This window comes from Paroedura picta, chromosome 1, assembly GCF_049243985.1.
Source record: "Paroedura picta isolate Pp20150507F chromosome 1, Ppicta_v3.0, whole genome shotgun sequence".
NCBI classification, from domain to species: Eukaryota; Metazoa; Chordata; class Lepidosauria; order Squamata; family Gekkonidae; genus Paroedura; species Paroedura picta.
This window is the reverse complement of record NC_135369.1, coordinates 145,406,762-145,420,798: the sequence shown is the minus strand read 5'-3', so window position 1 is coordinate 145,420,798 and position 14,037 is coordinate 145,406,762. Positions and strand designations below refer to the sequence as shown.

At 39.7% G+C, this 14,037-nt stretch overlaps 1 protein-coding gene across 5 annotated transcripts in view; it reads left to right on the top strand.

Moving 5' to 3' along the window:
- Window positions 1-14,037, top strand: part of ADGRB3 (adhesion G protein-coupled receptor B3) — a 628,454-nt gene that overhangs the window by 2,175 nt on the left and 612,242 nt on the right. For 3 of the 5 annotated variants that reach the window (XM_077307622.1, XM_077307613.1, XM_077307604.1), the window contains exon 2: window positions 2,114-2,882. In XM_077307622.1, coding sequence (XP_077163737.1) covers window positions 2,129-2,882 — 754 coding nt within the window. In that variant the 5' untranslated portion in view covers window positions 2,114-2,128. Of the gene's footprint in view, window positions 1-2,113; window positions 2,883-14,037 lie in introns of those variants that run through there. The other 2 variants (XM_077307632.1, XM_077307647.1) reach the window with 2 other exon arrangements.

Genomic DNA, 14,037 nt, shown 5'->3' with positions numbered 1-14,037 from the left:
TTTCCGAGTTCCCACCATGCCCCCTTGGGCTGTGTCGCAACCCCCAAATGCTCTCTTGCTTCATCCAGTGTGCCCCCAAGAGAGCCCTGATTGTAGTTGATGGAGGGTTGTCTCTTTTGTGTTCAGACCAGATAAAATGCTGCCCGCTTTACCAGGTTTCTTAAAGGAAAGCAATCCAGTGCTGCAGATGTTTGTGTTTTATTTTACTGGGATGGGATGCCCCCCTATAACACACACCGCTATATGCACACACTCCATTCCTCAGGCTCTTAGCCTCACCTGAAGACCAGCAAATACACTCCTTTCAGATGGTGAAGTGGATCCCCTCTCACTAATGGAATCCCTAATTTAGATCCTTCATGTCACATTGTCTTTCAACTGCTAGACCCTCCCAAATAGTACTGTGCAGAGCTCCAGTGTGCTCCAGCTTTACATTTGCAAAGCTTAGGTGATTATTTGTAGGTTTTGCCAAAAGCAAGTTTCTCACTTCTCACTTGATTGGCCTAGCAGCCAACATTTGCAAAGAAGCCATTTATTGTTTCTTGTGACTCTCAGAAAAGAGAAAAATATAATTGCTTCCATAGGACCAGAAGATGCTATTTCCCACAACAATACTTTTACTCATCTCCAAATCTTTCTTTAAAATCACTGATTTAAAGAGAACAACTGATGATGTTTCCTCTTCTCTGCATTTAGAGTGTGCAATTTATAATCTGTGAAGTGCAAGATCTCTGAGGAAACTGTATCCCAGGATTTGTTCAGCATTACGCAATTGAGGGTGGGAGATGCCTGGTCATTCAAAGGGGAGATGAAAGAGACAGAGAGAGAGAGGGGGGGACTTATGTCAAGAGCTAGGTAACTGTTCATATGTATGTCTGTAAACAGTATCAAGTGAAGTGTTTATAACTATTAAACTGGCCTCACTTATGTCAGCTACCACTTATGCAGAGAGTAATAAATGAATGAGGGTGAACCAACTTCTCACAAATGTTAATGCTGAACATGTACATGATATTTTTAAAAAGTCACACTCTGGAAGTAAATACAAGCAAGATTAATGTCTGTTTATTCTACCGTTGTTATGAGAAAGCAAATCCAGACTCAGTTGTAAGTACAAAGGGAATTAATGCAGTTGCTGTATTTGTGATAGAACTGGTAAAGAAAATAAGAGATAATCTTCTTCATCAACCAACATAGCTGCAGAACAAAATCAACAGTAATAAAGGGCAAAGGATAGCCAAGAAGACCTAATTCATATCCATAATCAGAGGACCATCCAAGCACAGCAATGCTGTCTTTTGCTGCATGTATTATAGATCCTCTTCATGTATCCCAAGAGGCTGGATCATGCAGAAATGGTAGTGTTCAAAATTGTGAATCTCAGCCTTGCTGAGAGCCAGCAAAAAGTTCTTGCTGTCTAACTAGCCATATCTTCCACGAGATAATACTGCCAATATTTTAATAAATGGTTGGATCATGCCATATATATCATTCCATATTCTTATTTTTAAAAATGGGATCTTAGTACATCCAGGTTACTACTGCAATGGCATGTGACCACATGGGAAATAATGCCCCATCTATAGTCTATAGCAAAAAATAATGTGCATTTTACAGTCATCCATATAACTCATCACTATTACTCTCAATCTTAATAGAGAAGATATAATAGAATAGTAGCTGTTCCTGGTTTTTCCTTATGAGTGAAAATTATTTTAGGTATACAAAGTTCCTTAATTTAAAAATCAGTTAATGTTTCTGTTGTGAACAGATAAAGATCACTGTGTATGAACCTTAATTAAGCATTAAAAAGTAGGGCATATTAAGCTGAATATATACCAAACAAGAGGGGACATTTCAATTAATAATGTAACAAATGTTATTTTTTTAAAAAAATAGAATATGGAGAATTTGACAGTAAGATTGGCCACATGGTGGCACTGTTCACACAGTATCCAAATTTTCCATGTGATATAATTTAAAAAAGAAATTACCAGCCATTTGGGGAAAAAATCTATCTGAAATCTTGAAAACATCTGGTAGAAATACTGGTAGGAGTTTGATTTTCATTGCATGGAAAATTCGACCTGCATTTTTCTTTCCTTTCCTGCAGGCCAAATGACATAGGATGAAGGCTGTTCGTAATTTGCTGATTTATATATTTTCCACCTATCTCCTGGTTATGTTTGGATTTAATGCCGCCCAAGACTTCTGGTGTTCAACGCTGGTGAAGGGGGTCATTTATGGATCATATTCTGTAAGCGAAATGTTTCCTAAAAACTTTACAAACTGCACTTGGACGCTGGAAAATCCAGATCCGACCAAATATAGTATTTACCTGAAATTTTCCAAAAAGGACTTCAGCTGCTCTAACTTTTCTCTCCTGGCTTATCAGTTTGATCATTTTTCCCATGAAAAAATTAAGGATCTTTTAAAGAATAACCATTCTATAATGCAGCTCTGCGATTCCAAGAATGCTTTTGTATTTCTGCAATATGATAAGAATTTCATTCAGATACGCCGGGTCTACCCCTTCGATTTCATAGGATTATACAAAAAGGAAGATGATCAGAAATCTTTCTTTGAATTTTTGGTGTTGAACAAGGTGAGCCCAAGCCAATTTGGTTGCCATGTATTATGCACTTGGCTGGAGAGCTGCTTGAAATCTGAGAATGGGAGAACTGAGTCTTGTGGGATCATGTATACAAAATGCACCTGCCCTCAGCACTTGGGGGAATGGGGGGGAGATGACCATTCCTTGGTGTTGCTCAATAATGTAGTACTGCCCCTTAATGAGCAGACGGAAGGCTGTCTCACCCAGGAGCTGCAAACTACCCAGGTCTGCAATCTTACCAGGGAAGCCAAGCGGCCACCCAAGGAAGGTAGGTACTGTTTAGTAGGTCTTAATTGTTCCCAAGTCCTATCTTGCTTTTGATTCCCCTGACATGTATCTATATATGTATGTGTATGTGTTGGTTTGAGCTGCACTCCACACCAGCTGCCCACATCAAAGGATTTCTGAAGGTTTGCAGACACTCATCATCTGGGCTGCTTCCAGAAGGGAGGATTTGATTTTTTAAAACTTAATCTGATATCAGTATTTTGTTTTAATATTTCCTCATCTTTCACTGAGGACTTCTGTTTTTGTTCTCAACCCTGCCTACAATAATGCTAATAGGATGGAAATCAATTTTTACTCTCTTGTTTTCACTGCAACCACCCAGATATTGAATGTTTATTCACACATAATCCTGTTGCTTTGGCTTTGCAAGGAAGATATTTCCAAAGGCATGTGGGTAACCTCAAGAAAGTTCTACATTCAAAATACTCAGGATGCCCAAGGTTGAGGATGAAGAGCAATCCTGATTATGTTCAAGTTAATAGCTAAAATATATTTTGGTCTAAACAAAGACAGCTATTGCCACTGGCACTACTGGTCCAAGAGCAAGGTACATAATCTCATTGAAGCCAAGTAGATATGAGATGGGTCAGCATCTGGGCAGGAGATCCTCCTATTGCTGCCTTGAGTTCCATGATGGAAGAAAGGTAGTGCAGAAGCAATACATTAAACCAGTGTTGCCTTAAAATAGTTTTTTTTTTAAATCAGATAGGTTGTGAGATGTGTTTTGTGGTATGCTGAAATAAAGGAACATCTATGATGCATCTTTGCCGATGGCTTGTGAAAAGGACCATTAATCCTAAATTGTGTACACACACACACAGGAGAAATTCACAAATGTTCATCTTGTCCATAGAGAGACAGTCCCAGGAGAGCCAATTCTCTTTTCCTCTCAGAACACAGGCAACAAAAGTTGCATGAGAGGTGATGATATCATCATCAAAGTTAAATAAATCTGCAGATATGGAGGGTGTATTTCAATAATGTTAGCTATGCCAGGTCTTGATACTAACTGTCAGGTGTTTTTGGGTGCCACCTGTCTCTGTTCATCATAAAGATACATTCAGTCTCTTCTTTCTGTGTGCCTCCCTGCCCCCCCCCCCCCCAGTCTGTCTGTAGACATGTAGAGAGGAAGAGGAAGCAGATGTAGGATAATGTTAGGGACCTGAAAGCTACATAGGAAAGAAGTGCAAGGGACATAAAAACAGGTGTTAAAATATAGAACTGTTAAAGTTCAGAGATGCAAAATACTAAATATACTAAAGTATGAACAAAATACGATGTAATACCTAGGTGTTCATTATTTAATATGGTTAAGAAAATGCACAAATGAGGAGACTGGTTATTTCCTGTGAAATATTGTAGAACTAGGGAATGTGTGTGTGTGTGTGAGAGAGAGAGAGAGGGAGAGAGAATCTGCCCCCTATCTAAGCAAAGCTCCCTGTGCTAAAGGAGGTTGCATTTTAATGCAGGAAATGTTTTCTCTCTCCCTGGTTTCTACATGGTCACAAAGCTCTCTGTCTATGGGGAGGCAGTGCCAAGCTGCCGGTCTCCCTAATAGAAGTTGCCTTTGTAAAGGAATGCAAAATTGACACGTTGTTCTGTGAGGATTTTCTTTAAAGGCAGCCAAGGCTGTGTGGTGTGGGAGAAGAAAAGCTGAAGCTGCTCTAACCGCTGAGCTGCCAAAGATACTCTTAAGGGATGGGGGCAGGGAGGGAGTATTTTAACTACGATATTCAAACTAAAGGAGGCTAAAGATTAGTGGCCTCTGAGGTGGGGAGGGGGGGGCAGGTGAAAAAGGGGATACAGGTTACAGTAGTATGGGAGCAAGACTTGTGTTGGCTTTCTGTGGGTCAGTGTTTCTCCAGATATAGTCTGCAGCTGGGGGATGAAGGCTGCAAAGTGATTTTAAATTACCCAAATGCTTGTTCCTTGTAAAGATCCCATAGAAGCCCTTGTAACGGCAGGGATGGTATTTAACACCATTTAAAACTAATTAATGTCCCTTAGAATAAGAAATTTCCCCCCAAATTGTTATGCTTGAAGCTGACTATTAAGACAATTAAACTGCAGAAAGCGTCTGAGAGACATGGAAACCTATTAGCATTTGAAGGCAGTAATTGTTTTTTTGGGAACAGTTGTGGACTTTAACCCATTCTTGATGGCATCAGGGAAAACCACACTTTTCCTCCCACCCACTACACTCCCCAAAGATCAGTTTTTCTAGAAAAGTAGCAGCTGGCAGGGCAGTTTTCTGCTAACTCAATTGGAGGAAGTTTGGTGGATTGACAGAGAGTTTACTGGTTATGTTTGTGATGGATGCATGACAGTAGTCTTGGGATTGATGGAAAGTCTGACAAATGGCTGCCAGGGCTCTTTGTTGACTCATAATAATAAAGATTAAATGGAAGACAATGTAAATACAGGTTCAGTTTTCTTCTTCTTCTGAGGGACAATTGGTGATGCTGTTAGGGCTTCTGTGGTCTTGAGGGAGTAGTGGATTACCAGACCACTTTCTTTCATTTTACAGTTCACAGTTACATCAAGCTACCCTTCAGAAATGTGTTGTGTATCCCATGGAGCAGTGCATGAGCATCCATGATATATTCAGCTGTCATCTTGGGGGATAAGAGAAAGGGAGATTCCTTTAATGCAAGGCATGTTTCTTAAAGCTGAAGACAGCTGGCAACCGTTATGTTCATGTCCCGGAACATAGACTTATATACTAGGTTGCCAACTGGACAGGGAGAAAAAGAAGTCCTTTACTTTTAATAGAGGGTTAATAAGTAGAAACAGGCAGCTGAAGTTTTTCATATCATGAAGTTAAATAATATCACCTGATATTTGCTTGCAGATCAAAATACTATAGGGACAACTATAGGGAACAAAGTTGGCAATTCTGTGCCTCTTTCTCAAGTATTCTCGATTAGGCTGACAGCTATCGTGCTTTGGCAAATAGGGGTTTATCCCTCCCACAGAGCTTTAGATGGAACAGCCATTCATTGAATGCAGAAGCTATGCAGTGTAGTGTCATTTCCTCAGCTGCTATATTTAGGGAACAATTAAATTTTAATTGCAAAAGAGCTGTCATTCCTCTTGTTATACATGCTTCTTTCAGTACCCATCCCAGTTAAACCACAGGGTACCTAGGAAATGAAGATGTGGGTGGGTGACAATTATGTTTGGCAAATACATGTTTCTACCTATTTTTCTTTTTTGACGTAGGTGGAAATTATGACTCAGTGCTCGTGACGGTGTACCTAGTTGAATGCAGAGCTAGTGAAAACTGGATTTTGGAGGGTAGTTTTAAAATATGGAAGTCCCAGTCTTTGGGGAAAATGTATTTTTCTATTTCAAGTGTGTTTTACTTGCTGGTTTGTCATTAGTAGTATAACATTAGCAAATTAGGGTGGAAAGTTGCAATTAAAATGTTTATATCATATTCATATAAAAACAAAGCTTCTACATCTTTTTACTAGGATCCAATATATAGATTAATATTTCTTTCTCAATGGGTGTGGTGCTGTTTTTTATTGTGTGCTCATTTAGTATACTTCAGTTTTACTATTGAGTCATTATGCTAAACTTGTACATTTTATCATCAGCTTAGCATTTTTTGAAAATGTCTTCAAATTTATACAGTGCTTAATTATGGTTTTCTTAGAAATTTGAGAATTATATGATAGAAAGGACACATATGAATTATACCATTTAAATGAAATAATTTTCTAGTGTATGTATAATCAGTATATGTCTATTAACTATCTTCAGTTACTTCTGGCTTTCTGTTTGATACATGACATATAATTAGTTTGAAAAACCATAAGAAAATAAAAAAGTAACAGAAGAAAAGGCTTGTTTGGTTTATATGTCTGATTATATGTTTGACATGATGAAGGCTAACAGGCCCAAGTTGTTATTTTATCAGTGGTGGAGACAGTACAATTTTTCTTGTAGTATAGATTGCAAAGTCTGTCCCCCAAAACACCTGAAGTTGTGGTCTGTTTGATCCACTTCAGATGTAGAATTTTAGTACAAAAAAACCTTATCATAAATATACTTAATAGTTAACATAGCCTCAACTGTGGATACTTAAATCAGGGCCATTACTTTAGTGACCTTTAGTGATTACTGCATTGCACCTTATACTGGGTACCCTTGAAGGTTGTTTGGAAGTTGCAGTTGATATAAAATTCTACAGCCAGAGTGTTGAATGGAGTGGCTCGTAGGGACCATATCACTCTGGTCCTGTTCTATCTACAATTTGTTTCCAGGCTTAATTCAAGGTATAGGTATACCTTCAAAGCCATGTAAGGCCAACATTCTTTAAGGACTACTTTCTTCCCGATGAGCCTACCCATAAATTCCAGTCACCTTCAGAGGCCCTGCTTCAGTTACACCTGCTGTCTGAAGTTTGATACATAGTCAACAGAGAACAGGCCTTCCTGGTCATGACACCAAAGCTTGTTTGCTGCCTTGTGGGACCCCAAATTGGTAGAAAGGTGGCATTTGGGGGGGCGAACCTCCCCTTCTCTGTGCTGAGTGGGAACCACTTGCTGATCACAATACCCACAGAACAATGCTTTGCCCAGTTTCCTGAAATGTGGGGCAGGTGCCACATTGTAAAATTGTCCTTAGAGGAACCATAAGTGGTATGTCAGAGACATACTTGGGGCTACTGAGCCATTGACCAGGTATCACTAAATTAGAGTGATCTAAAATTTGGATTCATAAAGATCACAGTCCAAAATATATGGAGAGGAGAAACATTAACATCCTGCATATGTTCTCAGGAAACAAGAGAATGTCTTTTCAAAAATTGTGCTGGAACAAAATATGTACTTTCACATGTGGAATCCCAATAAGACGCTCCTGACAAATGGAAGGTCTGACCCAAGGGTTGTTGTGTCACTTGTTATGGACAGAGTTGCACTCCCCTTGAAGAAACATAAATGTAGCTTGGGAGTGCTCTTGGATCTAGTCCCATGGCTAGATAAGAAAATTGCAACTATGGCCAGCAGTGTCTTTTACCAGCATGGAGTGATTAATCAGTTGTGGGCTTTCTGAGGCAGAAAAGTTCTGGCCACTATGGTGCATGCCTTGATTACTTCTGGATTAGATTACAGCAATGTGTTCTTCATAATGTTGCTCTTGGAAACTGTTTGGAAACATCGGTTGGTGCAGAATGCTACAGCAAGGTTGTTGACTGAAGTGCATTATAGGGACTGTATTATTCCAGTCTTGATCTGTCTACACTGGCTCCCAGTCTGTTTCCAGAGACAACTAATGATACTGGTATTGATCTTTAAAGCTCTATGTAGTTTTGGATCAACCTACTGAAATGGCCACTAACTCTGTTGTGGTCCTATCCAACCACTACAGTCATCTTTCAAGGCTTGCTTTGAATGTCTCTAACTTCTGAGACTGGGCAGGTGGCAATCATGGAGGGGGCCTTCTCAGTTGAAAGAAAGACACCTAATGTGCAATTATACCAAAACCTTGCATTTATTGGCAATTTTCTGTGACAGAAGAGATTTTCACCAGATTATTGGGCTTTTAACCACTCACTCTCCACCCTGCTCAGCCTGACATATTCCCTCAAATGCTGCCTCTAGAGAAGGGGTAGTCAACCTGTGGTCCTCCAGATGTCCATGGACTACAATTCCCATGAGCCCCTGCCAGCGTTTGCTGGGAATTGTAGTCCATGAACATCTGGAGGACCACAGGTTGACTACCCCTGCTCTCTAGAGGACAGGAATCCCCAGAAACAATATGAAGGAAACTTAGAGGTCTGCCATGGAAAGGAAGAATCAGAAATCCACTGCTGGATACAACCCATTAGTTCTCTTTTACTGAGGAACCCATTCGTTCTCTATTAGGCCCATTATGCACGGCCGCCGAAACGGCGATTTCGGGTCACATGGAAAACGCGGAGGGGGAAGACGCGACGCATACCGGTTATGTACGGGGCGGGGCGCGACGGCGGCAAAACCCAGAGTAACCGATTATGCACGCGGCGATCCTGGCGCCGCTTCTGGTTGCGCCCCGGTCACCCGGAAGCTGCGCTTTCTTCCGCGTTTCACTGACGTGGCTTTTTCGGCGGCATGCACCGAAGCTGCGGCCGGTTGCAGCCGGCTCCGTGCGTTATCGGTGATTTTAGTCGCCGCCATTCCACCCCGAATGTGCGCTAAAACCCCCGTGCATAATGGGTCTTACTGAGGCCTCCTCTTTTGGAACAAAGCTTCCATTTATCAGAAGGTATTCATTGATACAGCTCACTGAAAATATTCATTGGCTGTTGAATTTAAAAAAAATGTTTACTTCATTTATATCCCCCCTTTTCTCCCCTAACCCAAGGCAGCTAATATCATCTTCCTTTCCTCCATTTTATCCCTACAGTCACCACGTGAGGTAGTTTAGGGTGAGAGTGTGTGGCTGGCCAGGATCGTGTGTTGATTTGAACCTGGCTGTCCCAGATCCTAATTCAGTTCTAAGCACTACACCACCCTTTTTATAACAGAAGATAATTAGGTCCTTAGTGAGAAGTAATTGATCCCAGTTCTGCACTCTTGTTTCATATAATATCTTGGGAAATAGTTTTCTCTCTCCCCATCAATGTAGTGTTTTGATTTTGGTACTCTCCTGATTCTAATATGAATAATTAAGTCTTCATTTTTATTGCTCCAGTAGCCTGAACAGATGCTGTATAATTTCTTTGAGTAGCAAAACGTGTACTAGATTGCATGATAAAGTGTACTAGATTGCATGATAGTGGGTCTGCTGGAGTATCTTGTGCCTGATTCCTTTGAGAGAATGAAAAGGAAATGTTGGAAAGGCTAAATAAGAAAATAGTGGCTTCACATTTTTAATTCACAATTTACTAATTTGCTTTTAAGAACTGCCACCAAACTGTTAAGGCAGTTGTACTTACCAAATCTTGACAGCAGCATGGTAAAATCTTGTATGAAGTATTTTTATTTCTTTCTTATTAGGTTTTCAAATGACTTTATCAATTCTCTCATGTTATTTTTAATATTATCATCTGGAATTATCAGCATTATAGTGTTCAATTCTCAGTTTTAATTTGTAGGAGAATGATCTGTTTAACATTTTAATGTACAGCAAGTAATTTATTCAGAAAAGAATTCTTTCTTCCAAGGGAATTAATTTTATTAAGTTTTTTCCCCCCAGTCATACAATACAGGCTCTGTGAAAGCATCCAGATTCAAAGTAGTTGTGACTCTTTAAATCTCAAGTTGAGATTTAGCTGTTCTTTTGTAACTCTGTTGTAATTGGAATAAAATAAAGGTTACAACAGTATTCTGCTGGGCATTATTTGTATTTACTATAAACAAGAAATATAAAACAAGTTAAAGGAAGCCATAGTGCAAAGGGAAAGTACAAATTTACAGTGCACCAGTGGCTTGTTCATACATTAACAATTATATTTGTATATTATGTTTTTTTGGAACCAAATTAAATTGTTGGTTGGAAGTTCAATAATATTAGTTGTATGGAAGGTACATGTGTTAAAAAATTAGTTGTCAGTGTAGCTCAGCTTCTTATAAGCTAGATTCTATAGTAGGATGTCATATATGTGAGCATACAATGTTCGGTAGGAATTCCTACATGACAGCTGTTAAGTGTACAAAACCATGCCTGTAATGCAGCTACTCATGAGGGGTTGGAACGCATCCATATGTCTGCCAACTATGGCCCTAAGTTGGTATAGCAACTCACCAAATGTTGGTAAAATGACCAAATGGTGGTTTGGAATTGAAGTTTCTGAAGCACATGTGAGCAATGAGAGCAATGTAATTCACTTATGACCTGCTCAAACTGTCCTTGATAAGATTGGGAATACATAGTATATGGACCAATACTTGACTGTTTTTTTAATATGGGTCCAACACAAAATGTCAGTTTGTAAAAAACAATGTATAGGTTCTTGGGTGTGATCAGCTTTGGTGATAGAAGTGAAATATTTACAGTTCTTAGTATACAGTTGATTTCACATTGTATAGTTTATTGGCTTTCTGTCTGATTGTATGACTGGTATCTTTTATTTCCTTTCTCCCCTCAAAGCTTCATGAGACAAAGCTCTTGAACACCAGAAATAGTTATCATTTAAAGGATGAAAGAACTGGGGAAAAATAGGTTACAGATAAAGTAATAGGGATTCCACCACCAAGTTGAAAATCCAGAGCAGCTGAAATTGAAAATTCAGAATGACAAGCTTAAAATGTGATGATAAAAAGAGCTCTTCGTAAAGTGGACATTTGAAAAGAATATTAAAAGAGATATCAGCTAAGAATATGGAGAGTGTTAATCAGAATACAGGATATTAATAAATATAACCAGGCAAATGGCATTTTAACTTAGCCAAACAGAAGGCCTTTGGACATCAAGGGATAGCCAAATATTATGCATATGATGGAAGATTTTTTTGGAGGGGAAATACCAAAGTACTAGAGGAGCAGACGTGATGTGCTCTTAACCTGGAACTTTGATCGTCGTGGCTCATATTATGTTTCATAACCAGAGCATAAATCTCATGTTTCCCATGACTTTTCATCAACTCTGATGTTATATCAAGGGCCATCAACTTTTCATCAAGGAGATTTACTCAATAATATTTTAAAAGATCCAGTCCCAGTGTGTGCAGGTATCCCTTCTCACTAAAGACCAGCTTAACCTTTAAGCACAAAAAGCGAAGCCCTGGATTCCTATGATTAGAACTTCCTATGATTAGAACAATTAGAACTTAGAAACTTAAGAGACATTTATTTATTTATATGAGCAACTGCAACCATTGAGAAGGAGGAGACTATGAGTTTGGGGCAGGGGCCTGACATGAATGGATCCAGGCTGCAGGAGGTCCTCCATCATTAGTCTTTAGCCAAAAGCCAAAAGCTCTGTTTTGCAGGCCCTATGGAACTGTTTAAATTCTGTCAGGGTCCTGATGTCATTGGCAGCTCATTCTACCCGGTTGTGGCCATGGTCGAAAAGGCCCTGGCTCTTGTTGAGAGTGGATGGAGCGTACCACTCTTTGGGGGATGTGGAGAAGCAGATGGTCCTTGAGGTACGCAGAATGCAAACCACATATGGTTTTGAATGTCACTACCAATACCTTAAACCTGATCTGGTATTCAACTGGTAGCCAGCGTAGCTGCTGAAGGATTGGGTTCTCCATGGTGTTCTAGTAAGGATGCAAAGAGCTGCTTTTTGGACCAGATGTAATTTCTGGACCGGGGATAAGGGAAAGTTGGCATAGAGCGAGTTACAGTGATCCAGCCTAGAGATGATCATTGCATGGATCACTGTGGCGAGGTGTTCTAGGGCCAGTGGCTAAAGAGAGTATGTGGAATAGGAAATGAAATGATGTAAGTATTGACACTAGGCAATTTCACATTTTTAATGATAAATATAATAATGGTGAACACTTGTTGTTATATATATATATATATATACACACACACACATACACACACACACAGAAAAATTATCTTTACAGGATACAACATCTCACAAAATAGACAGCATTTTAAGTGAAATTATCAGTTTGAGAAGTTTTGCTTTTGTGGTTTCACACTCTATATAAACAAGTAATAGATACTATCATGCTTCCAGACCTCCCCCCCCCAAAAAAAAAGACCCCAAGAAAATCCCAGTAGCTTATAGGCTTTTGTAGTCAGTGCCTGGAGGTATGTCTGACAATTCTGGAAAATCAAGAGAATTGTGTACTAAAATACACTGGACTGGATCCAAAGGTGCTATTATGCAAGCAGAATGGCACTTCTTTTGCCAGAGGAGAAGGTGATGTTCCTCACTGATTCCTCATTCCCACTGTAGAATCTGCACTATTCCTTTGACCTCCCAGGAGAGAATTTTTGGAGAAATCAGTGTGTTGCAGAGGGAGGGGGTGGAGATGGCTCGCTTCATCAACTTAATTCCTTTGGCAGTACTTTGAATCCCACTGTTTTCCACATGGTCTGTAAAAAAGATCCATATAGGAAAAAACTGTAACTGTCAGCCATGCTTTCCTTTGGGCAAACTCAGAAAAAAGCTAGGCTCTTGAAGCAGGAGTCTTGAATTATTGAAAGGTTTACTCTTTGCTACCATCTTTATGTTTCTAAGTTGTAGGGTAAGAAGGACAACATTTATTATTTAAGTTAATAAGCTGAATAGCTTTTATAACAAATCTTGAGTTTGTATAATTTGTTAGTTTCACAGGAACTTGTTGTTATGTTGTTGTTAGTTGCGAAGTTGTGTCCGACCCATCGTGACCCCATGGACAATGATCCTCCAGGCTTTCCTGTCCTCTACCATTCCCCTGAGTCCATTTAAGCTCTCACCGACTGCTTCAGTGACTCCATCCAGCCACCTCATTCTCTGTCATCCCCTTCTTCTTTTTCCTCAATCGCTCCCAGCATTAGGCTCCTTCCTTCTCATGAGGTGGCCAAAGTATTTGAGTTTCATCTTCAGGATTTGGTCTTCTAAAGAGCAGTCAGGGCTGATCTCCTCTAGGACTGACCGGTTTGTTCGCCATGCAGTCCAAGTGACTCTCCAGCACCAGAGTTCAAAAGCCTCAATTCTTTGATGCTTGGCTTTCCTTATGGTCCAACTTTCACAGCCATACATTGCAACTGGGAAGACCATAGCCTTGACTAGACACACTTTCATTGGCAGGGTGATGTCTCTGCTTTTTAGGATGCTGTTTAGATTTGCCATAGCTTTCCTCCCCAGGAGCAAGCGTCTTTTAATTTCTTTGCTGCAGTCCCCATCTGCAATGATCTTGGAGCCCAGGAAAATAAAATCTGTCACTACCTCCATTTCTTCCCCATCTATTTGCCAGGAACTGAGAGGGCTGGATGCCATGATCACAGGAACTACATATGAATAATTATTTGCTAGACTCATCTGAATTTAAACTTGAAAAATATATTTACCTTAAAACTGAAATCAGTGGTATATTCTAGTTCCCAATAGGACATAGAGACTAAATGAATGAGAGTGAATGAATGGATGACATTCCAAGTGCCAATATCACAGTATATAGTATACTGCAGTCTGATTTACAGATTAAGTTCTGCACATCTCAGTTCTGTGTAGTGGTGTTGTTATCCTCACAAATAATG